The sequence below is a fragment of the Sebastes fasciatus genome, chromosome 8 (genome assembly GCF_043250625.1).
Source record: "Sebastes fasciatus isolate fSebFas1 chromosome 8, fSebFas1.pri, whole genome shotgun sequence".
NCBI classification, from domain to species: Eukaryota; Metazoa; Chordata; class Actinopteri; order Perciformes; family Sebastidae; genus Sebastes; species Sebastes fasciatus.
The window spans coordinates 14,675,794-14,702,204 of record NC_133802.1 but is presented as its reverse complement, the minus strand read 5'-3'; the positions used below and the strand labels follow the sequence as shown (position 1 = coordinate 14,702,204).

The 26,411-nt window shown below is 39.6% G+C and overlaps 1 protein-coding gene across 3 annotated transcripts in view; it reads right to left on the bottom strand.

Annotated features, from left to right (window-relative positions):
- pacsin1a (protein kinase C and casein kinase substrate in neurons 1a) overlaps positions 1-26,411 on the bottom strand; it is a 40,856-nt gene that overhangs the window by 3,631 nt on the left and 10,814 nt on the right. For 2 of the 3 annotated variants that reach the window (XM_074643695.1, XM_074643694.1), the window contains exons 3-10: positions 14,043-14,172; positions 8,832-8,988; positions 8,412-8,647; positions 6,417-6,572; positions 5,019-5,194; positions 2,336-2,456; positions 2,150-2,256; positions 609-841 (exon numbers count right to left, since the gene is read on the bottom strand). In XM_074643695.1, coding sequence (XP_074499796.1) covers positions 609-841; positions 2,150-2,256; positions 2,336-2,456; positions 5,019-5,194; positions 6,417-6,572; positions 8,412-8,647; positions 8,832-8,988; positions 14,043-14,102 — 1,246 coding nt within the window. In that variant the 5' untranslated portion in view covers positions 14,103-14,172. Of the gene's footprint in view, positions 1-608; positions 842-2,149; positions 2,257-2,335; positions 2,457-5,018; positions 5,195-6,416; positions 6,573-8,411; positions 8,648-8,831; positions 8,989-14,042; positions 14,173-19,554; positions 19,798-26,411 lie in introns of those variants that run through there. The other variant, XM_074643693.1, reaches the window with a different exon arrangement.

Here is a 26,411-nt window from a genome sequence, read left to right as displayed (position 1 = left end):
CTTCTATAGAGGAAGGGAGCTTTAGAATAGAAACCAGGACACAGTTGGTGATCGTTGACCACTTGTGTGATGCCACAGCTTGTCATCTTATCATAAAACTACAATGTCCCCGGGGCCCTTTATTGACATCAACGGGTGCGTTCTCTTTTGTTTGTGTTATTGTTTGACTTTCGAATCCGACCTTAAGTGGCATCCACAGCAGTACATTGCTTAGCTTCTGTGTTGGTACTCCTGTCTGCTTCTCCAAACTGGGAGCATGCAGACCGCCATATAAGTTATTGTAATACACAGACTACAAGGATGTATATATACTGTACATGTAGCAGCGTCATCACGCAGAAACCTATGTCAGGTCACGTGGGAAAACGTTTTTAAAAGGGCTTGGGAAAATAGCATTTTGATGCTAAAATATACATACTTTGACCAAAATTTGAACGTTCGTATACGAATACATAATGAACACCACCGGGAAGCTACAGAATGATATAACAACCTCAAAAAGACCAAAAATAATGGACCTGCTCTTTAATAAGTTCATAAATTAATGAGTAAACACAACTGTATGATAGTAGACAAAATCCTATCTTCATCTGGTCACTGATAATTACCTGCTTTGAAGGTGAGCTCATCCTGTTCCTGGCCTTCATAATCATAGAGAGCACGGACGCGGACCGCTTTCCCAGTGCTGGAATCTTCTTCGAAAGAATTCCCGTTCCCGCCGTTCCCACTGTTCCCACCGTTCCCGCCGTTCCCGCCGTTTTCGTTGCCGGAGTGCGCAGCGGGCTGCTCGTCATCGGACCACTCAGTCGAGTAAGCTTGGTTTTTCTCATAGCTGCTCACACTGGAGGGTAGAAGAAATGCAGGGTGAGATTTGATGTTAAAAAATTAAACACTAAAAGCATTTTTAAAGTCTTTCTAATTGTCAGCAAATCCCATGAAAAGGTCAAAACCAACGATGAATTGATCCTACCAACACATATCATCTGTGTAGCTTTTCCCGCTGTGCTACAGATCGACACTGTTAAAAAAACCCAATTTAAAACCCACCAATACATTTTACTATACCTGGCAGCCCCTCTTATCTTATTTTGACCGACTGACAGTGCTTCCCTAGGATTAAAACCACTTGTATTTTTTGTAGTATATGTAGTATGTGTATTTGTGCAGACTAATAGCCTTATGGCATATGAGATGTATTTTTCTCCATCAGCTAAAGTGGATGACATCATAAAGTTTAAATTATGTGAACATAAATGACTACAAACAGTTAATTTGTCCATTTGTACATGGTGCTTTGTACTTGATGTCACTGAACGCATCTTGTATGAAGCATTGAGTATTTGAAGTAAAGTTTATCAGCCTATTTTATCTGTAGTTTGGCATTTATCCTATAATTATTATTATTGTCAAAGTATACTTTATTTATTATTATTCATTTTATTTTAAATGATTTTTGTTTACCTTATTTTCTTTTCTATTTTTCTATTTAATTTAGTTTTTTGTTATTTATCCGTTTTTGCATCGGCACTGGGTGAAGGCTTTTGGGGAAAAATACCAAAATATAGAGGGATATGTTACTTCCAATAAATTATAAAGGGGAAAAAAACACATCAATAAGCCTCACTGTTGCACTGGGAGACATGTTCCTTCATCATGATGAACATGGGCACTGTAGTTTATTTTGAATTGATCCCACATACACCGTCCTGCTGCTGTTAATACTCACTAAAATGCAAAATCTGCTGCAGAAAATAGTCCCCAATAAATTAAGTTTTTACTCCGGTTTAAGTAAAATGTATTAAAAACTAGAGCCCGCCTTCTTTAGAAAATTATTTATCCTTTTAAAAGAATAAAAGTATATATTTGTGACCCATTTTTAAAGATGTGTGTATTCAGTAGGAACCAATGGGCTTGGGAGCGAGAGCCACAGGGAAGTCAGAACGTATTGAGAGAAACACAACACAACAAAAACACAAATATCAGTATAACAAGTATAAAAAGGGTTATCCTTCAGGAATTTAAATTGGACCAAAATAAATATTAGTTCCCTTAAATACAAATGAATGATGCCATTTGTCACAAAAATATAATTTGATTAAATAGTGTTCTTCAATGTGATCGATGTGAATGTAAACAACAGATTACTGACCTGCTACGGTCACCAGGTGGAGCCACATGGTCGGTGCTCGGAGTGGGTGGGGCTCCGTCTGGTTTCTTCTTCTTTGGAGGAGCAGCGGCCTGATCTGGGTTGTATTCCTGGAGATGAGATTGAAAGGAAACACATGAAAGAAGCAGACTAAAGAAGAGGTTTGTGTATGAAGGTTTGCCGTTGTACCTCAAATGCAGGCCAATTCATATGCATCTCCGGGCCGTGGTTGTTGCTGAACCACTTCAGGTCCTCTTGTGTGTTTGCAGCTAGGATCGTGCGCTCCAGTTCTCTGTATATTGTGGCATAGCTGAGGATAGGAAAGTGGAACAAATGGTGAGAATGAAAAGTGCCAGCAGAGACCCGGGGGTGCTGCCAACTTGGCGACAGAACCCACAATGTAGTTCAAATTCTGGGTTGAGAGAGATCCAACGTTGGGTCATGACAAGACTGAAGTGTCTCCCTGAGTTTTCCGCTGAAGCCTTCAACAGCTGAAGTGTTTGGCCTGAATAATCCTAATAATCCTTTACAAGGATATTATTGTTTATGTTGCCACAGTTTTCCCTTATCTCTGCAATGTGTCATAGATAAAAAAAGGGCACTTTCACTTTGTAGTTTTATTAAATAATTTACAGGATAAACTGATCTGATGAGGTTTTATATATTAAAGGAATACGTCACCCACAAAATGACTGAATTTTTTTTCCAAAGCTGGGACATTAAATAAACGGATGCTGTGTTGGATTGAGGCACACAGCCCTTTTTTGAAAACAGAAAATGTAATTTTCATAACTAGATTTGGAAAAGATGAGGTTATGTTCTTTATAAAAGGCAATGATATACTGTAATGTCTGGCAGTAGAACAAATGCCTCTCTGTGGTTTTATTCAATGATCCTGGAAGAATATTTAAGCATGTAGCATATAATGTTTAATTTAATTAAATTCAAGCCAATACAATATTCACTTGGCCTCACTTGCACTGTGTTGAATCCAGGAAACACACAAATACTGTTATACTGTTAAAGACTTTATCTCATTAAACTAAACAAGCCAGTTTCTGAGTGGGCTTTTATTTTCAGTGGGCATTTATATAGGAGTCATTACAGTTGTAAAACATAATATTCATTCACAGAAAGTTCCTAACATGCAAAATTTTTATTAATTTAAGTGGAATCTGGCATTTCTTTCCGGGATAACTTGCAGTTGCACAATAAAAAGCGATTTATATATATATTAGGACAACTTACGTTTTTTTTTTAATTAACCTCTTAAAAATCTGACGGGCTGACGTCGGGCTATGCCGCTATTCAATCTTTCTGAGGTTGCAGCTGGCTCAGAGTGAAGATACTGGTATCATAACTAGAAAAAAACTAGAAAACCTAAGGAATCCATTGGTACCAACCATGTCAGAGCAGCTTCCAACTAACTTTCGTAACGCTCCAAACAAAAACTGGCATGGGCATTTTCAAAGGGGTCCTTTGACCTCTGACCTCAAGATATGTGAATGTAAATGGGTTCTATGGGTACCCACAAGTCTCCCCTTTACAGACATGCCAACTTTATGATAATCACATGCAGTTTTGGGGCAAATCATAGTCAAGACAGCACACTGACACACTGACAGCTGTTGTTGCCTGTTGGGCTTCAGTTTGCCATGTTATGATTTGAGCATATTTTTTTATGCTAAATGCAGTACCTGTGAGGGTTTCTGCACAATATTTGTCATTGTTTTGTGTTGTTAATAATAATAAATATATACATACATTTGCATAAAGCAAGCATATTTGCTCTCTCCCATGTTGATAAGGGTATTAAATACTTGACAAATCTCCCTTTAAGGTATATTTTGAACAGATTAAAAATGTGTAATTAATTTTCCATTAGTTCATGTGATCAATCGCAATTAAATATTTTAATCGACTGTGTGTATATATATATGGAATCCATTTTATCTGCTTTTGTGTGGATATTAATATATTATATTTATGCCAAATAATTATTTGATGGTTGAGGCGGAAAAAGCCCTGGATTCAGTGATAAATAAATTGGAAAAAACATAAAATGATAATGCTTATCTTATTCTATGTATTATGGACACCCAGCTATTAAACTGAGCTATTGCATGTTTTCTTCCCCAAAAACCAGCCGTTCAGATAAACACAGGTGAGGTCATGTATAGTAAAGGACAGGTGTGGAATCAAACATATCCAACGTGAATGATGACACCAGTCAGGATGAATCCTCTAAGCAGCAAAGGGCTTGAATCACCCACGGTAACAAAATGGCACGTTTGGTTCAAGACCCTGAAAAGCACTTTGTCGCGGGTCCTGGCTTTGTTGTCACACGCAGGTTAAAAACAGCCCCGAATATGACAAGCATTCACTCTGAACAAAATTCAGTTTGGCAGAAGCGTCATTGGCTGAATAATCAATTAATTAGTGCTGCGAGTCTGCACGCTAATGAGAAATGCATGCCTGGTTGAGAAGTGTGTTGAGATTAATCAATTGGAAGTGAACTGTGCTGAATGTGACACAACAAATCAAAGTAATCTATTATAAAATGTGTTTGCAATGTGATTATTTCTGATTATAAGTAAAAGGAACAGTATGCAACCATGTTCAAAGATGAACTACACTGCAGGGACTTGATGCTGTAGCAAGAAGCATACAGAGATGGTGGTCAAAGAAAAGAATATGCAGTAGGCTAAAATGCAATCAATACATAATATCAGATCACATGAGGAAAAAGAGGTCTGTTTTACCTCTCATACAGCATTCTGCTAAATCACATGTCAAAGAAAACACAGTCAGCGATCGTAAACCAGCAGCTCTATGAAGCCTGAATAAACCCGCCTCCCTCCGCCCAGCTGACCTTGGGTTCTCGGTGAGGTTAAGATGGCGTTTGATGTCCAGGAATGCCTCCTTGAGGAAGGTCAGCCTCTTGACTTCATGCTGCTGGCACTGGTCAAACACCTGCTCCATGCACTCCATGTACTGCGGGGTGCACTTATTCAGCTCCTCCAGAGATTTCTCATACTTTTCTTTAGCCTGAGACAGAAAACAGAAACACACTGATGACTGAAGCTCTGTGGAAGAGAAACCAGTAACTGGTTTAAGTATTATTTCTATTTTAATAACTGGCTTATTAAGTAAAAATTATCCCAAATGTCCCTTTGAGTTTGCACTACCACTCATCTTTAAAGGGTTTATCATTTCGCTGTGGCAATGTTGTACAGCTAAATATCTGTTCCTATAACCTAAAACATTACATTACAACTACGAAAACCCACTTTTGCCTTTACACTGCAAACATATATATAACAACTAGGGCTGTCAAAAATAATGTGATAACAACGTATTAACCATTGTCCATTGGTACCAACCATGTTATACTAGCTTGACGTGAAGGAGGATAAATAAAGCTCCAAAATTACACTAAATTTTGGCGAGGGAAAAACTGGCATGGCCATTTTCAAAGTGGTCTCTTGACCTCTGACCTCAAGATATGTGAATGAAAATGGGTTCTATGGGTACCCACGAGTCTCCCCTTTACAGACATGCCCACTTTATGATAATCCCATGCAGTTTTAGTCAAGTCATAGTCAAGTCAGCACACTGACAGCTGATGTTGCCTGTTGGGCTGCAGTTTGCCATGTTATATTTTTTATGTTAAATGCAGTACCTGTGAGGGTTTCTGAACAATACTTGTCATTGTTTTGTGTTGTTAATTGTTTTCTAATAATAAATATATACATACATTTGCATAAAGCAAGCATATTTGCCCACTCCCATGTTGATAAGAGTATTAAATACTGGACAAATCTCCCTTTAAGGTAAATTTAACAGATAAAAAATGTGCGATTAATTTGCGATTAACCGCGATTTACTATTTTAATCGATTGACAGCCCTAAAAACAGCATAACACCATTAACTGTTTAGTCAAATACGAATATGTCAAAATAACCTGATCAATTAGCCTGATCAATAGCCATTTAAAATCCTGCCAGGTCACTATTATAAAGCTGCAGTGAGAAAGAGCCTGGGCCAGCAAGACAAGCAATGATGACACTTTCGTGTGTGTTTGCACAGAAACATGTCTTACATCTACTGAACAGTGAATGTGTTATATGTATGTGATTTTGTCTATTTATGTGTGTTGATTTCCTGAGCAGCAACCTGCTACCAAAAGATAACTTTTTTTTATTTCTTTCTTAACATCTTTGTTTTCACTCATCTTCACTTGTTTTGTTTTTCCGGCCTTGTTCTCACCTTCTGTGCATCCTGTTTGCATTTGTCCACTTTCTCGTGGAGTTTCTTCTGCTGGTCTGCTGTGACGGAAGCCTCAGTCTTGCCGTTGGCCTCTCGGGCTGCAGCCAGCTTCTCCTCCTTGCAGGCCATGTGGTAGGTTTTCTTAACTGCCTCCATCTGTATGTCCAAACACAGGCTCTGTCAGTATTTCACAAACATTTTGAGCAAAATAACACAAGGTAGTAAGCCACATCAACTCATCTCCATGTAGGAATGACCTTGCCCTGACACAATGCTGGATTTCAATGTGATTAGTATATATAACTGCATCAATTTGATGTCCTTATATCCAAGAACAGAGCCTTATTTTGCTATTTAGGGTAAACAACCAAAGCGAGTACTACTTGCTGCAGTTCATTTTTGTTTTTCAATATCAATGCACAAGTAAGGAATTCACGTTTTCCACGAAGAGACTAGAAACCCCAGTTAGACTTGTGTCTAATAAGGAAAAAACCCTCTCATATCATACAGGTCCAGCCCCAAAGCAACAAACCCAAACAACCTTGAACACAGTGCTATATCAACGGTTTTAGGCAGTGAAGTTAGTATCTTCAAAGTGTCTCCCTAAGCTGAAAATCAAGACTTGGTCCACTGACAATTAATTAGTGTCTGACTCTGTTGCCTCAGAGTTTTTGTTTGAAATATCACATGCAAAGGGATGTATGTTAATATAGCTCTCAGAGCTGTGAATCAGGAAATGTGCCAGTGAAACCACCATGGGTGCAGCCATAGACGGTGTCATGGAGAAGCTCCAGGTTTGGCCTCTAGATGTGATCATTAGTATAGCGTACCTCTCTGCCGTTCAGACACTTGTTCAAATTCAAAAATTCAAACTTAAACATAAAATAATTAATATTTTACATTGACATATTATCACCTTTTAAAGGTCTTATTGGCAACATTTTTATGTAGACAAATATATATATTTTAAATAATACATTCACAGAGCCTTTAGAAAGCTGCCGAATAGAAGTTTGGCTTTTCCTGAAAAAAATAAATAAATAAATAAAATAAATAAAATAAATAAAATAAATAAAATAAATAAAATAAATATATATATTATGACTGTGAATTAATCATTTAAACCATTTTGGCGGGTCCAAAATTAATGTTTTGTTTATCTCTGTGGAAATTATCTGATGTTTGGTTTTTGACGTTGGTATCATGTGGTATCTCTGGGTCGTCAGTTAGTGTGGAAAAAATGGATAAATGGCTGAGATTGACGTTAAGTGCTTGGCAACGACTTGTTGTGAAGTGAATGTAATTGACCGGGGAGGGAGAATATGACATCTATTGGCTGAATGTTATCAATGTAATCAATAGCACCTTTAAGCTAGATAAGATATAGTAAGTTAGTAAGTATGGTGAACTTGTTAGCAAACAGTTGCTTATTTACACAACCAGCAGTTACAGAACAACATCATCATTCATTTGGAGTCGTGTTTTTGTTCTCTACCTAAATTATCTGTCTCTTTAACTGCTAAATGTTCCACTATCGTCACCAGCTAGTCACTAACTGTGTCTGTCTGCTGAGCAGGTGCTGAGCAGGTGGTGTACTGTTGGTTTTTAGAGCTTTTTCCCTGAAAGCAGCTGCATGCTGCGGCAGAAAATTACACAATGAGAGTGAACCAAAACAGTGAAGTTAAAAACAATGATCGAAAAATCAATTAATCAATCAATAAAAAAAAAAATAGGATTAAAAGCTACTTTAAAGACTAGGAAGGCCTGGTGTTACTTTGTGTGTTGTATTTTTTTTTTTACCATGATCTTAGGTTTAAAATAATGGAATAGATGAGTGAATGAATGTTGATGTGACACAGCTGGACACAAAGCAACAAAACAACATCAAGGTGTGAGCCAGTAAGAACCAGAAAGCAGCTTATTTATGAAGTGAACACAACTTGTTCTGTCACACCAAGATGATGATTCATATAAATGTGTCTCCATCGCCCTCACCTCCTTGAGCTTTTTGGCCCACGGTTTCTGAGCCTTCTTGAAGCCTTCGTCCGCCTCCTTGGCCTCTTTGAAGCCTCCGATCATTTGCTTGTGATAGGCTTCCTTCTGCCAGTTCTTCACTTTCTCCACGTCCTCGTTCATCAGGTTGTTCTTCACGTCTTGGTGCAGCTCACTCACCTTCTCCGCCTCGGTCATCACACCCAGCCAGGCTCTCTCCACAGTGCCGTACTGTGGGCCTGGGGGTCGGACCAAATCATTCATTACACATAAAATATTTAGTGCAATAACACGCAGCCAAATATTACCAGAGAGCAAACATCAAATTGTGTAAACGGAGCATTGGCAAATTGAAAGACGGCGTTAAGTACATTCATTTGTTGAGCTATTCATGTTATTGACCCCGTCCCACATTCTGCTGACCTTTCTCAATGAGCTGTCTCCATCTCTTGGACCACGCTGTTAGCTGATCACCGTAGGATTTTTCAATCTTGGCACGTTCCTGCAGGCACCCCATGAGGTCATTGCAGAGCCGATGGCCGTCATCGACTCTCTTGACAGCACGTTTGTAGTTCCCCACCTGACAACACCGAGACAAAGAGGTTCAAGGAACGGAAAGCAAATCTGTCTTTATATATATCACAGAAGAAAGAAATACATCAAAATATACAAAAAAGCTGATGAAAAGTGTATCTTTATAGATCAGTGGGACACAGTCAAGCCAAAACCAAGCACCTCCAGTCGGAGCAAACTTTCTCATTTTACAGCCAAACAATACACTACAAGATGTTTCTGAAAACATTTGAGGAGAGAAATCGACATTACAGTAACAGAATACTGATTCATATTTGACCAGTGCTGCCTAGTTTGACAGTTTGAGCGGAGTACACAAGCAGTGATTGACAGCTGCATTAGAGACTCCTTGGCTCTGATTGGTCGTTCGCGCTGGAATCTTGAAAATGCCGTTAGGTGCACTAAAAGGAGGCAGAAGAACCTGATTTGTTCACAGATTATCTGTCTCTTATGACACGGCTTTGTTGAATACTTGATTCTGATTGGTCAATCACAGCGTTCTACGGTCTGTTATTTCTTTATAGCAGACCGTTGCTATCTATAGCAGACCGTTGCTATGGGCGCAGTTCTGATGTCGGACTGAGGAGGACCATTTTGTGTCAAATTATTGATTTCTTAAGTTACTAGCCGTGTAATAAGCGGGATAATGTACAACGAGCAAGTCATTGCCGCATCGCCTCGTCAGGGTTTATTTCATAACAATGACCGGCTCGCTGTACATTATCCCTTACATGTACTGCTGTCAGGATATGGTGACAGTTTGAAAAAATATGATAAAAGTTATTTTCGTAAAAGTTACCAACAGCAGCTTTAAGAACATTGTCTATTTACTAGGGCTGTGTATTGGCAAGAATCTGGCGATATGATACGTATCATGATACAGGGGCTACGATTCATTATATTGCAATACTGTAAGCAAGGCGATATATTGTGATTTTTTAAATCTAATTTAGGAAAACTTTCATAGTATGGAGAACACACCACCATATGCATCAAATATAAGTAAAAAAAGTGAACTTTTCTATGCAATCAGATAAGTGAGATCTGCATTTATCACAGTCCCTGTAACATTCAACATCATAGCACTACTTTGAGAGGGCACATACACTAAGAGGGCACATCTCTTTGCAAATTAAATAAAGTAATGACTGGGTTAATCTTTGCATGTAAACTATTGATGAAAAATCAATAGTGTTTTTGAGAATCGATACAGTATCACAAAACATAATATCGTAATAATCAATTTTTTCAATATTTTCTTCCACCCCTACTATTTACTGAAAAAAAAATTTGGTTTTTGAATATGATTTCTAAAGTATGATGCTAAATAAACCAACACAGTTTTGGTGGATTATTAAATGTAGTTGTTATAGCAAGTACCCCCCAAAAACAAGCTAATGGGCAATCATGTCTTAACTGATTCTAGGTATCTGCAGATTTGATTTGATTTCTTTTTTTCATTGACACTGAGGGAAATAAGATTTTTGAGAGGCCAAGTTCATGTAAATATGAATAAAAAGGCTGCTTTAGCTTCAAAGGTTATTGGACCTCAAATGAGAGAAAATACAAAAAATATTCAATTCTGTCATCATTTCTGTCTGTGTGTCATAATTATGGTTTATTCTTCACTAATCATTTCTATCTGAATGCTAATTATAGTTAGTGGATAGGTTTTGCTGTCTGCAAACAAGCATTATCGGAGTATGAAGTGATTTCCTGTCCTTTCCTGGAAACACAAAATAATGTCTATATAGAGATCATAGTATTTTTGTCTTCACACAAAATTGTGTGTGGGGGAAGATGTTCATGTTTTTACATTTTTATAATTAACAAAACAAAATGAACAAAAAACAAACTTATGAATGGTTCCTCACTTTTTATTTTATCATCAATAACCAAATGTCTGTCTGTGTGAAAATACACAGATCATTTAAAACTGATATTAGAAAAAGTTTCATCAAGATCTGTGCAGAACTACAAAACAGAAGCAGGTAAGATGAACATTTACAAACAGCAGCCCTTACTGCATGTGTTTACCCTATAATGCATGTTATCCAGCACTGTTTTGGATAATTTGAAGCATATCTCTAAACATGTCCTGAAATAATGTTCAGTTAATTGCAATATATATGATATGCTATACTATTCATGCACAATTTAAATCCAAACAAGAAACAGCCTCAGCCACATTAATTTTCTGAATAGAGGTATCAAATCCTACTCAGTCAAACACACCAGTACTCAGGGTGATTTTCAGCCAAAATGATTTTACAGCCTTTTTCTTTTAGATCTCGCCACCTTAAGCAATACCGCCTTAAAAGAGCAGAGCCAGGCCGCTTGGCTCCGCCTCCTCAGTGCCTGCAGGGGGCGTGAGCTCATGGTGCATGATGAAGAGAAGGCTAGTGAGGAGGGGGGAGGGGGATGCTCGTGCCTGTGCATGTGTAGTTATGCAATGACATGGGCTTGTGTTTGTGTGTGTTTGTGTGTGAATGTGTGTGAGTGCCTTAATCCTCTTGAGTGGTGTAATGCAGGCAGACAGATTCTCAGGGATAGACGTCGAGGTAGAGACAGAAATATACATGGAAACCACACGGTGCTTGTGTGTACGCTGTAAATACATACAGTCATGTACATACATCATCACACGCATAACTCGTCTGCAGCGCCGCACTGTGATTGGTCCTGACACGAGCATGCATGTGATGTTACTGTTTGAGATGAGAGAGCTGCAGGGAGGCAGTGAGACAGGTGTACGACGGTGTGAGTTTTGGCCCGTGTGACAGATTGCCAAGTCACACCAACAACAACATGCAGGTGGACTGGCTCTGCCTATGAAAACACACACACACACACACACACACAGCACTTGGATTTGCACAGTGTGGTGGTTATTTCATGGTTTCATTGAGTTTGATTGGTGCCTCTCAGCCCAAATATCAACATTTCTGATGACAAAACTTGAGGATTAAAATGTTTTTCTAGCTATTATAAACCACGATCTGACCCGGGCTGTGTTGCTAGTATACAGATGCTATAGGCAGGTGCATGTGGTGAAAGGGCGCCTCAGAGCGACTGATGACTGAGGCTCTTTGTCTCCGTCTCCGCGGCTAAGAGCCGTGACACAAAGAAGACTCTGTACTGATGGAATTCATTAACGCTAATTTGGTGCGGGTAAAAAGTACACAGGCTGCATCCCAGCACAAGAAGTGAGGATGGATTGAACTATGTATGATTTTTATATTTGTTGTGATATGATTTATTATACATATGCTGACTTATATTAATGCAATATTCTCTCAAATAAGAAAAAACTGTTAAAGAAGTGTGTGTAGCAGGTATTTATTGTGAAATTAATTTAGTTTGCGTCGACATAGTTTAAGTAAATGATGGAAGCCCATTTACATCCAAGAAAATAATGACTGCATTAGTCTCATTTTATTTTTTAAAAAGTAATTAAATGAGTTTTTCATATCCTGTCTTCTTGTCTGCCAAGGGGAAAAGAAATGCTAAAAATATGAATAAGTCCAATTTATTTGAATATGTAGCTCATACTATTGATGTACTATGAGTAGATTTATTCTTATCATTCCAAACTTTAATGTATTTTTCTTTCCTAGCAGGAATGGGCTTTATTAACCAAAACACTAGTAAACAAGAGTCAAGCAGGTTATGAAGACTCAAGACTCAATTACTTCACAAAAAGAACATGTGCAGGGTCACAAAATGAGAAAAAAAAGATATAAAAATGAGAATAATGCAAGAGTGTCTGTTTGAAAATTACTCCTCATTTTTGTTCCTTCTTTAAAGCTGAATGTGTCAAACCAGTATGCTATACAGACACTACTGGTACTATTATAGTCTAGTTAAACCAAAAACTAGCTCTAGCTTGTGCACTATTTTCTTCGCACTGTGACCAAAGATAGACTCTGCAATCTCCATTTGCATAAAATATTTTTAGCTGCAGCTCTGCTTAATGAGATGGAGGAATTCCTAATCAGGTCGGCTTTAAGAAGCTCTTAATTTAAAGCGTTACTGCGACACTTTGGCAAACACCCTTGCCAATGGTATGATGGAGTTGATACCACTCTCATATCTGTATGTTAAATATGAAGCTACAGCCAGTAGCTGGCTAGCGTAGTTTAGCATAAAGTGTAAAAACAAGGAGTTGTACCAATCTTCTCATCTTACTCCTGGCAAGATTGCTTTTGCTTTGAAGTGTAGGCCCATGCTTGATTTAAAAAAAAAAAAAAAAAAGTCCTGTCGCCGTTGAGCCTCAATGGGATTCGAACAGCGTCGCTACAACTTCTCCTCCTGTAAAAACTTGGTGACACTCATCTTATGATCATGGTTTCTGTGGTGACTCTGTTGGGCTTCAGAAGTCACATCAATAGAGAGCTACAGGAATGAGTCCTTAAACCTGGAAATGATTAGCATTGTACACTTCCTGTTCACTTGTCTGGAAGTCAATGGTTTTTTTTTAATTGTTTTTTTGTTAGATGCTTGAAATAAGGTCTGTGGTTAACACAAGCTGAAGAGATTTTAACGTTTTGTTCTATGACATTAAATAAATCAATAAATACCCCGCTCGTGAATATTGAAGCACTTATATGTCTTAAAAAGGCGGTTGCTAACAAGTGGTTAAATGAGACTACTAAACGTCATCACGCCGCCTCGTCCACCTTTACAGCCTCGTTGTTTATACTCGCGCTCATGCGACCGTGGTGTAGTTCCTTTATAGCCTAACGTTAGCTTTTACTTGTGGCAATTGCATTTACGCTTCAAAAATCAGAGAAGCAGTGTTCAGTTGTGGAGATTATCTTGCTGAACAAAACGTGTAAGTATCAAACGTGTTTGCCAGAGAGCTTATTTTCTGCAATGATCCAAAACCTAACGGACAAATCTCATTGGGTTTTTGTAGAGGGAACCAGGACGATGCTAACTTCCTGGTTGGCCCACAAAAATACGTCATTCTCCAGGAATGACGTATTTACAACACTCTCTATACAAGACAAATAGGAGGGTAAAGGCTCGTCAGAACAGACATGACAGTTTGGTCCGTACCTCCCAGAAGCTGTCCATGGTGTCGTCAGCACCTGCACATTCATCGTAGGAGCCAGACATTTTCCTGGATGTGGCAAAGCACTCTAATGACTAAACCTGTCCTCTGCAGCAGAGCTGGTTTCCTCATGCACTGAAAGATACAAACAGAAAAACAACAACGTCACATTACGTTACACAAAATACAGCAGCAAAGAAGCACAGTGGATATGCATGAGCAGACATTAGAAGACCAAGCTGTAATGTAGGAACTTTCCCTGGCAACGGGAGGAAACCTTCCAGTGTGAGGGTTTCTATTTGAGACGTTTATAATAATGAGATAAAAATAGTCTCCTCCGCCATGCATACAGCTTCGTGCCCTGAGGAATGAGAGGGGGCATCTTATACTGGCGTGTCCTAGAAAAGACACCACAGAGAGCGGAGCGTCACGGCAGCTCTGACCCTGAATCCTTCCACTGTGCAAATACTCATTCTACTGACACATTACATCTGAGACACACACATGCATACACAGTTCACACGCTACACTGTGTATAGTAGCCCAAAATGCATCTTGTGTGTAAACATAGAACCGTGTAATGGCCACCATTATGGCTATTACTGTTATCATACCATTATTACTATATCCAGTATATTTATATGGTTTCGCATGTGTATAGTACGTTTAATGTGTCATCATTGTCCTTTGTCTCTAGATTTATCCCCCGATAACCAAAAACAATACACATTTTTCCTATATTATTTATTTATTTTCAGGTTCATACTTGTATTTTGGGTTTCTACTACAACTTTAATGTTCACAAAATGCTTTATATTTGTCATACCAGCCACAAAAAAACAATATAACAAACTAAAGGACAGGGAAAAAGCACAAAAAGCATAATAGGACACCTTTAAAGAAAAAAAGAATCGTGTAACCCTAAAATAGAACGGAAATAAATACACAGAACACATGTATTTTTACAGCGATATGTCCTGTAATGATGCGGCTTAATCATCTATTACTTTGTAAACCCCAAGGAATACAGTTCCTGCTGGATTTCCTCCAGATTTATATTTATTTGTTTGACGTGTGGTCGATATCTTGCCACCATGGTTAAAACAGAAGAGGCTGCGAGACGCTTTATCGGTATTGAACTCTTTTTGAAGGCTAATCTATTTTGCTCACATGACTAATGGCTTTCCCTTGACAGAGAGCTCTTCATTGCACTGCAGCAACCAATAAGAAAAGATTGTATGTGCCTAATAATAATAATAATATAAATGAGGTTCCTGCGCGGACACGGTTTCAAGTTGATTGTGTTTGTTATCTACTTCTGCACATAGCCCAACAGTGCTAAACTTTATTATAGCCCTTAATTAAAATGATAACGAGTTTTGTAAAAATGTTATTAAGAGCAATAATTGATTGATTTCTAGTATGCACAATGCAAATTAAGTGTTAGTTAAGCGTGCTAGATAGAGGTCAATGCAGATAAAGGATGACTCGTGGCCATTTCGGATGAGAAGCTGAGTCGGCACTCTACAGTCTGCTGCGGCACAAGGAATATTTTGTTCAAATATTACCAGAAGCCCTCCGTGCTCCATCCTTCAACTTCCCTGTGCAGTTAAGTGCAAACTAATTCCTGCAACATCCTTCGTCCCTGCAATGAGTCATGAAAAATGACTATCTGCGTTAGGCTCATTTTGAACCGGCCTGACCTCACTTTGCTTATACATAATATAACAACACAATCGTCCTTGTGAGAAAAATTAGAGTACTGAAACTATGAGGTCAGCTTATGAAGGGAAAGTATTATTAGTAGCAGCTCCCGCAACACGCTCTCGTGTTTTCAAAGGGGGTCTACTCATCAGAAATGTTATCAGGGGAACATTTGGTGGTGATTGGTTCTGGTTTCAGCTGCAGAACAGGCAATCTATTCCTGCTCACTCAGTGATTCTGCAGAACTCATTTATCCGAGCTGTATTTTATCCATGGCCTCGGTCACTGTCACCACTCATCACACCTGTCTGTGGGGCTCCTAACAGTCGAGGCTTTCAAGGACCGGCTATTTCAAAAGTGCACAACACAACATACCAAAGAACTGTGTCATGATTTGGCAATTTTACCGTCAGTGCCTGAATCAGAGACAACATGCGCCTTTCAGTTGAACTGGGATCAGCAGCAAAGTGTTTTTCTGGTAATTCATCTTTTTTTTCCCTGAAAAGAGGCCTCAGACAAGACTGTGCACTCTACTAGTCTACCATACCTACAGGGCTTGATATAATAGGAAACTGTGTTTTCTTCTCATGGAAACAAAATAACATTTTACTGAACATAGAGTACTGAAGGAATCCAAAAAATGACTGATATGGTCCTAATCCTGTGCTATAGATCTCTGTCATTAACTATAATGTTTCAAAATGAAAGTTTACATGAATACACTGCATCCTTCCATCAGTTTACTGACCATCATCATAGCTTCATCTGTTGGGACAAACCCTCAGAGGCCCGGGGAGGCATCTTAGCATGTTAGAACCAATACTGCATCAATGAAGACGATTCATGACAATGAGGAGTCATTCAATCACCTCACTGACCTCTACTAAGGAAATTCACTCAACATAGGGCTGGGAGATATGGCCAAAATCTTCTATCACGATACAGGTCATTTCATATCTCGATAACGATATATATCATGATATAGCACGTTTTCTGGTAATTCAATTAATAAATAGTCTATACCAAATAACCACATGGTAAACCTATCTTTGTATACTCCTGTGTGAATTAAATATTTGACAAATGAAAAGTATTATCATTTTATGAACTTGAATGCAAAATGAAGTTTTAAGCGAAATTATAGAGAAAAGATAAATAAATAAAGGCCTAGTCTACATAGCGATAGAAAGAAAAATATATACGATAGACATTTTTGTATCGTTTTGACGATATATATTGTCATATTGCCCAGCCCTAACCGAACCGCCCTCCTGTCCAGGGGACAAACAGTATCCATTGAAATGCTGTGTATGTTATGTAAAGCAACAGTTTGACATTTTGCTAAATATGCTTATTCACTTTCATCCTGAGAATTACATCAGGAGATAGACACCACTCAGCCACAGCCTGTCTCTGTTTAAAGGTAACAAAATCTGCCAACCAGCACATCTAAGTAAGTGCTATTACACGGCTCCTTACTTAAGAAATCAATAATTTGACTCAAAAACGGTCCGCCAGAGTCGGACATCAGAACTGCGCCCATAGCAACGGTCGGTTATACATAGCAACGGTCTGCTATAAAGAAATAACAAACCGCAGAACGCCGTGATTAACTAATCAGAATTGAGTATTCAACAAAGCCGTGTAATAAAGCTCACTAATTAACACATTATATTTAGTTTGTTTAATCCGTACAAAATAACAAAATGTAAAAACTTCAACTTTGTGCTAACTAGCTGCTGGCTGTAGCTCTATATTTACTGTACAGACATGAGAGCGGTGTTGATCTTCTCTTCTAACTCTTGGCAAGAAAGCAAATAAGCATATTTCCCAAAATATTCATCAATATTCTGGCTAATTCCCCAGTTGGACTCCACATTGAGGATGGTATTCTTTTGAGCATATGTTTTGCGGCGTATATGTACTTGTGTAACCAGTGGGCTACCTTAGGGTCTGAGAAAATGACCCTACTTCTCTCTTGATTTATTACCTCAGTAAACATTGTAAACATGAGTCTATGGTCTCAATCGCTAGTTTCAAGTCTTCTTCAATACAGCATGATGTTCATTTAATAAATTATGGTCCCATTTAGAGTGAAATAGAACATAAAGCAGGGTATGCTTTAGGACGTGGCTACCTTGTGATTGACAGGTCACTACCACGGCGTTGTCCGGTCTGGGATCTCTCCGTGATTTCGTCTTTAACAACTTTAACCCTTTCACAGTGGTTTTTCTAATCATAAAAGTTAATTATAACCTGTTTGGTCGCCTAAAAATGTCTTATTCAGAGTTCGGTTGTACTTAACTCCAACCTCTAGTATGACTTCTGGTTGCAAAAATTAGAAACGGCGACGGCAAAAATGCTGAACTCGAGGCATTTTGCAAAATTGCAGTCCACAAACCAAATGGGTGCCATCACGGTGATTACGTCTACTTATTATATACAGTCTATGTGTGTAACCAAAGGGACCAATAATATGCTTATAATAAAACCCACTTGCAATATGTGAAGGTGTAGATAGGTTAAACAAACTGGCTCATACTTTGTTTACTCATTTTTTTAGGGACCTGTGTGTATTCTGTTTGCATTTACTGAATATAAAAAAATTGTAAAAGCAAATTTGCTCAGCTTTGATGACAACATTGCTTCCACTTGGTGAGATTAGTCTGAGCCTCTCTCTCTCTCACAGACACTATCATAAAAACAGCAGAAGTCTAAGACACCTTACCTTATAGGTAAACATTTTATTTTTAGTTGAAGAAAGGTTTGAAGACACACTGAAAGGAACATGACATAAAACCTCGACTACGTGATGCAAGAGGGCACCATGCGGCCAAGTGGCGTGTCTTAATCTGAGCAACAAACAAACACCATTGGTCCGGCTCCCTGTCCATCAGCCGAGTCCCCCAACTAGCTTCTGCATCCCTGACTACAACACCTGGTGACATCAAAGCCAGTTAAGCTCCGGCACAATGCCAGAATCCCAGCTCATAACACAAATCTAATACATCCAGAGGCTTAGTTTAACCAAAACTCGCACTCAAACCAACACACACTTGATGATGTCTAGAAAGCATTCGGATTAACACGATAATTCCAAGATCAGCGGTCCACCCGTTTTCTGAAATTACTAGACCACAGTCAAATCATTCTGTATCATGGATCATTATATAGAAGGTGAAAAGACAATGGGTGAGAGCTGACGAAGCTTTGAATCTGTGCAAAGACAGCGTGGACATAAAAGTCATCAGCATCACACATTACAAAGACGTCTCAGTTTCGGTCCATTGTGGGAGATTGTTGTGTGTCCCATGAGATGGATAAGTGTGGGGGGTAGGAGTGGTAAGCATTGTGTAGAGGGGCTTATACTTATTGAGGTCAATCCACCTCAATGACTGCAAACACACCTCCCATTAAGTGGTGAGGAAGTCATAGTGAAGACAAAGCACTGTTTCTAATATTACTCAGGTTTTTGCAAAACAAATCTGATGCAAATGGGACAGAATAATGAAATAGGCTTGTGTATAATGCAAAGACACATACAGTCCATATGTAAAATATAAAAGTAACAGCTGGTCTGTACGAGACACATTTATCCATTTGGAAGCATCTTTCAGTTGGAATCTGTTAACAACCCACTCGCTGACCACTCCAACACTCGCTGCTGTCAAAGCGACTGCTTTTGTAATTGAAAGTCTTTGAGGAGTCGTCTGTTGTGATTGCAGAGGCGGCATTGTTGCCTGAAGCTGACAGAATACTACAAACTCTTTCACATTCGTCAGTAACTAAACATTCTTCTAAACATTCACTTACCACGGTTGGCTCCATCATTGAAAAAGAAGAAAACAATCCAGAAATTTGAAATCGAACGCGACTCCTTGAAAAGACTCCTTGTGGATGTGTGAATCTGAATGTGTCCTTTAGTTTACAGCTGGTACTTTGAATGGTTAATGAGTTGCAAATTTTATTATTTTTGCAGCTTTGACCTCTGTGGCCAAAGTGGACCCAGAGAGGACGATAAGTCTGACCGAACCAGCATGTCTCAGAGGCTGAGGGATAATCCTGCAGTGTGCCACTTGAATGGCTTTAGAGGGGGAGGGTGCTACAGTAGCTAGGAAGAGGAGCAGAGAAGGGGATAGGACGAGTGAGACAAAAAGTGGATAGAGAGGAATGTTGATGTGAAACTGTAATTATGACATTATATACTGGCAGGATAGCGGTACACACGTTGCACTGTTTATTTCTGCATGGGAGCACATGCATGCATTAGAGTTTGTGAAAGTATAAAAGTATAGATTTCATCACAAATGCTCTCCTGTTACTGATTTCACAGTAATTAAATACTGCAATGCTTTTAAGAGAGTAAGAGAGTTAAAAAGACCCCCTGATCCAGGTGACACAAATGTTCCTGACACAGTCAGAAGGTCCAGTGTTGACGAGGAACCATAACAAACGTGTAAGCTTGTTACCGTAAGAAGATTTCAGAGAGATGAACTAACTTTACTCCAGCACATCACCAAGCACTCACTATCTCCTGACTGATTAGACAACAGCAATTCAAAGAAGTCGCTCAACAAAGCCTACTTTAGTGATTTGTTTCTTTTTAGTATAATCACAGAAATCAACTACGGCGGCACTTAAAATGAATGTGACGTGTCAAATATTCTGAGAATGAACTCTAATAAAAGCCTTCAGTTGTTGTATTTTGATCTACAGTTGGTTTACGATGCATTCTGTTTGATAGGCGCAGCATGTCCTCCTCTACCGACTGAGCGAAAGAGGACAAACGAGGAGAAAGACGGAGGGAGGTCTTTCATTGAGATATGAGCAAGGGAGAGAGTGACAGAGAGAAACCGAGCGAGACAACAGGAGAAGAGGAGGGGAGGCGAGATGAAGACAGAGGCAGGGAGGGACGTGACAGGAGAGAGGTGATGGGAGAAGAGGAGGGACGAAGGCTGGGAGGAGTTAGGACGAAGCGTGGAGCTGCTCAGACAGACAGCCGGACCGTTCCTGAGTAGAATAAATAGAGTCATAGGGCCAGAACGACAGCTGAACACATCAGGACAGAGATGTGATTCATCTCACGGTACAAACAGGCTTGTTGGGTGTTGCCAGGAGACAGAGCTGCCTTGCGCAGACTTCACACACGCCGTAACAGCCGAGGCCCGTCGTGAAGCCGCCCATGGGACCGACGCTGGTGACGCTGTCCGTCCCACAGTGGACTCGTGGGACGTCCTTGAGTATGTGCATGCACCAAACACACACAAGAGGGCAACTTGTGAAGTGAGAAATACAAATTAGAGAGGGATGGAAGAGGAGGAGACTCATTCAAAAAGAGATCTGAGCTAGATAAAAAGAGGCAGAGCGAGGTGAGGCTGGAGGGTGACGGTGGTCTTGTGTTGTATTCATCGGCTGAACGTGTAGTGCCGTGAGGCCTCTTCGCTGCTCGCTGGGGCATGGAGTGGGAGAGTCAAATCTGAACTGATGTGTTGATCCAAATAGGGAGTCTGCAACAGAATTTAGGGAAAAAAACAACCCTCATTTTCCTCTCTCATCTCCATCAGCTAACTACTGGCCTAACCAACTAAGGAAAGCCCCTGAAACTAGAGTTGTTCCGATACCAGTATCAGAAATGCGTCCGATACCGACCAAAATTTGTGATCGGGTATGCGCCAATGTGATAGCAGGGTTTCTACCAGTGTATTGCAAGCCGGCGGACCTGAGATGACTCCCCCGCCAGGCCAAACCATTGGGGAATTATGTATTTTAAAGATATTTTTAGACTAAAATCTGTGATACAAGTTGTAAACTCATTTAAGGAATAGCTCGTTTTGTGCGTAGGTTGTGTGTATAATGTTAGGGAGTGTTGGTGTTTGCACTCAACAGAGACCGACAGAGAGAGAATGTGTGATGGAGTGACGATGAGATGAAGTCAGCCGTAACTAGCTGTGAGCGTAGCAGCGCAGCGTGTGTACAGTTTAGGCTGTCGGTGAATAAATGCTACAACTCCTCAAGACACAAGCCAAGTTCCTGTGTATTGTAGGGTTTTTCCATACATGACTCGCCGCGTCAGCCCAGTATAGCAGGGATTGACGTCTCCATTACAACAGAGCTACCTGCTTGGGTGTGTGTAACCACGGTTGTGACTAGTGGTCAAAGGTGAGGCTGTAAAACGGTGATGAACGCATTCCATTTTCTATATTCTTCACAATAAAAGTCCCTCGTTATTTTGTTATCTAAAAGCTTTTACTATGAAGCAGCAAAATCAGGAAATCAGCAGCAACTTAACACGACAGCTGAAGGTGAAACTGTAAAATACAGCAGATATTTGAAAGTACAAACAGGGAAGCAGGAGATTCAGTTGGTACATCATACCATATCCATACATGGTCAGCAGTAAACAGCTGTAATAATAATAATAATAATAACTATATGTTTTTTTTATCACGCTGGAATCGGATCGGTACTCGGTATCGGCTGCAAGTTCAGGTATCGGAATCGGTATCGGGAAGGAAAAAATGGTATCGGAACATCTCTACCTGAAAAAGATTTTAAAAAACTGATATGAGCAAGGAAGATCAATGTGCTACCCATGTGGTCTTTCATGGTAAGGAAATGCTCAACACGTACAAGTACAAGTATGTCAAAAAGTGCAGTATTTGAGTACATTTAGTTACATTCCACCGCTGCATACATGACTGGATGAGGGTGGGACTCTTATAACTGTTGGCAAGATGTCACTTTCAATCTGTCTCCAATAATCAAATGAGATATTATTCTGGAGATGAACATGTCTTCATAACAACAGAACAGCAACTAATCAAACACATGTTTCAGTCAGATGTGTAATGCCTCTATTTAATGAGCTGCCAGGTATTTTAACAAAGAAATCTGGTCCAAAGAGGCCTTTGCCTGTGCAGGCTACCAGTGTGGGTCATGATTTCAAGCAAACAAGCGCAGGATGACTCAGCGATCTGATTATGAATGCCTCCGGAGATGCTCTGGGTTGGCTGCACAAGAATCAAGTTTCTGCATCATTGTTTGTTCCTTGTGGAGGGGTAGGGGGGGTGGGATTTTCAATCAATATCTATTTTGTGTAACCGTGTGAGTTAGCCAGGTGTGCTATTGCTCAGATCCCAGAACAACAGACTACACACCGATTCATCAGCACTGGGTAGGAAATAATAATAAAAAAACATTAATATTAATATATATTTATTGATTTCTGTAGAGATATGTTCTCTTTCTCTTCCTCCACCCCACAGGGGGGGTCAGAGGTCACGGTCAGCTACAGGTCATATGGAGCTGGTAGGGATTGAACATGCTGCCTGTCATCTGACAGCCCATAAAACAGTTTGTACTCTGGTTCAATCTCCAATATCTGGTACAAGAACTGTTTAATGTCACCAGAGCAGTGAGGTAATGGCCTGGCACTATGAAATGGGTTTATAGAGTACATGTTGTCAACTGAATGAAAACAAAGGTATGCACACTGTTTTGGATTACTGAAATAACAATCAACTTAATGAAAGAAATAATGGGAACTAGTAAAGCTTGTTTCTCTAAGGTGCTAAATGCCAGATTGGGAAATAATCACCTGCACCAAATTTCATGGAAATACATCCAATAATTGCTGAGACATTTCCCTAAAAAACAAAACTATAAACCTACTGGTGGAGATAAAGTCAGGGGTTCATCAATCAGTATTCCTTTTCTTTATCCTGGCAACTAAATTTCATGGCAATCCATCCAATAGTTGTGGATATCTCAGTCTGGACCAAAGTGGTGGCGCGACCATCATCGTCATGCCTAGAGTCACGCTGGCGGCATAGCTAAAGACTAAAATACAGAGCTCAAACTAAAGTTAATCTTATATAATAACTGAGTGATACTCCTGAGACACAGAGGGATACAACTTAGTTCACATCTTCCCTCTGTTCTGTATTTCCCTTATGATAACCTCAACTGTCTTCTTGTACAAAAAAGATTTTCTGTTGGCAGTTATTATGCTCCTGTAAACTTCAATCATGCAACACTGTATGCAAGTACATAATTTAATAGTAATACTGGCTTTAACTAGCAGCAAGAGGCTGTAAAACGCCTACTAAGAATTAAATGAGCCCCTCAGCCAGATCAATCAATACAATGATGATGTGACTCACTGTCTCTCCAACCTTGTTTACAACTATAACTACAAACTAGGCACCGTAACTAAGCACAACTCTATGACTACACCGCTGAGTATTTCAGTTCATAGGAGAAGTATGATTTTCAAAACAGCTGTCAGAAGCAAACACCAGTGACAGGCTAGGGGGTGGCGTGTGCTCATCCAATCAGGCCAATCAGAGTATTTACCATCTATTATAGAGCCTACCTGTAAAAAGTAAGTTCCTACAGAGGAGTGACGAGGGAGGTGTCAGTTACCTAGAGATCCAGAGGTAAACGTTATGTTTAATATCTGCTTGAAACAAGTTAGGTTACTGGCTGCTGAAACATTATCCACTCTTGGATGGGCATCAAACTCTCCCTGTTGAACCATCAGTACAAACTACTTGCAAAGTTAATGAAAAACAACAAAAAACAGTTAACTGACAAGAGTCAAAGATACAAGACTGAGTACATAAACATTTCATGACAGAATTACAAATCCCAAGCAGCATTGCAGTGAGAAACAGGGATGCACTGATACCGATATTGGATATCGGGTCGATTCAAAACGCAAATACTAAACATGTTCAATATTTACGATATGTGTGGGGAATCCCGAAGACAGCTGATGATGCATCAATGTGGGAAAGAACGATAGCCAGTTGGGAACCAAGCAGACTAAAGAAGGAAGTCAACCGCAGCAAGTGCAAACGCGAAGCATAAAGTAGTAGTAAGATGGACCTCAGAAATGAAGGACCATCTTGTTGATTTGTGGCAACAACTCAAGTGTTTATTCAAGATGTCTCAGTGACTTCATCCATATTTTTTTCTTCGTCAATTTTCAGTAAAAGCAGTGCAAAAACTAACACTGATGCCAGTCGTCCGCCGTGTTTGTTTACACCACAAAGTCACGTTTGATCACAAGATATTTTGCAAAAATGTCCAGTTCTGAGAGTCGATACTTCTCGTTCATGAATGAAATCTGTCAGTGTGTGGTGTGCTGTTTTGGCCAAATCAAAAATTGAACATAACATGTCATTATGTGTGGGGTCTCCTACATTTTCAACATCTGTTATCTGGATATTTGAATTTTCTTTGAGTGGGCCAGCCATAGGATGGTGAACATGGCAAACATGATACCTGCTAAACATCAACATGTCAGCATAGTCATAGTGAGCATGTTAGCATTCAGCTGGAAACTCCTGTACTACTGTAAAATTATGCAGGAGACCCCTGTGTTTCTTGGAGTAAAGTGTTTGTACATCTAGCTGTCCTGTTGAACCATCCATGCCAGACACTTTGTAAGGATATAAACCAAAAAGCCTTTTTCAAGAACAGATAAACAGTGAGAGATCCCAGACAGCTGGAAACAAACAGAGGGACAGAGAGAGAGACAGACAGAGAGAGAGAAAGGAAGAGACTATTGAATGGATGCCGACTGGATCCGTCTCCAAATTTGGCTATGACATACATTTTACAACAGGCAGCACCTATAAAACACACACACACACACACATTTGCGACTGCGTTGTGATTTACCACAGAGTCCCGAGCGCTGCTGCAGTGGTTATGTAACTATCAAGCCTCTTGCCACAAGCCTCCTGGTGACAGTGTGGTGACGACAGGGTTAAGAAACGGCCGGGGGAGGGCAGGAAGAGAAGGGCAACAGAGGCAGAGCAGAGCGGAGGAGGGGAAGACAGACATATTGTGATGGGTGGTGATGAAGGAATGAACTGCAGACATGCAGCAGTGGCTGTGAGATGGAGCAGAGAGGACGGCGGCTCTGGTTCCAGTCCACTTTTTCCTCACATCCAGGCAGAAAGACGGAGCAGAGGAAGGGAGGGAGGGAGTGAATGAGCGAGGCAACAGTCAATCTGGGAATGCTGCACTGAATACTGATGGGCTCCCTTCAAACGCACTGCCTGTACATGTGTGTATGTGAATTTATGAGAAGTGGGTGGTGGAGTTATTGTAAAGGAGGGTGTGCTACAGATTAATTTAAAGTGGCAATCTCTTAGATTTTTATTCAAATAAATGTCTGTTAAGTCACTATATCTATAGCCAAATGAGGTAACACAATGGTGATTGAACCTATGGCCTACTGATTAAAGTATTATTATTATTATGAAATGGGTGTCCGTGGTGACGAGTTTTCAGAATTGTGTGCATAGTTCAATTTTTGTGTCTGTATACAATGGAGAAAAACTGTAATACAGCATTTTTTTCTGTGAATGTCGCCACCATAGAAATAGAATAGTAGAGTAGAAGGGTCATTGAATTGTTTGCTGTGGTAATTTGACTAGTACAAAAGAAAATGGCAATTGTTGTTAGTTGTTATGGTGACAACAGAACCCATGTGTAACTTTATATACTTATGATCATGTGCCATGTGATAATTTATGGTAAGATTATTAGTATTTTCCTTCAATAGTGATGTAAGTTTGATGTTCTTTGTTTGACGTGTATTTTTTTTCTCTTCTCTTTTTTTCATGGTGCAATGGATATGTGATGATGTCACTTCC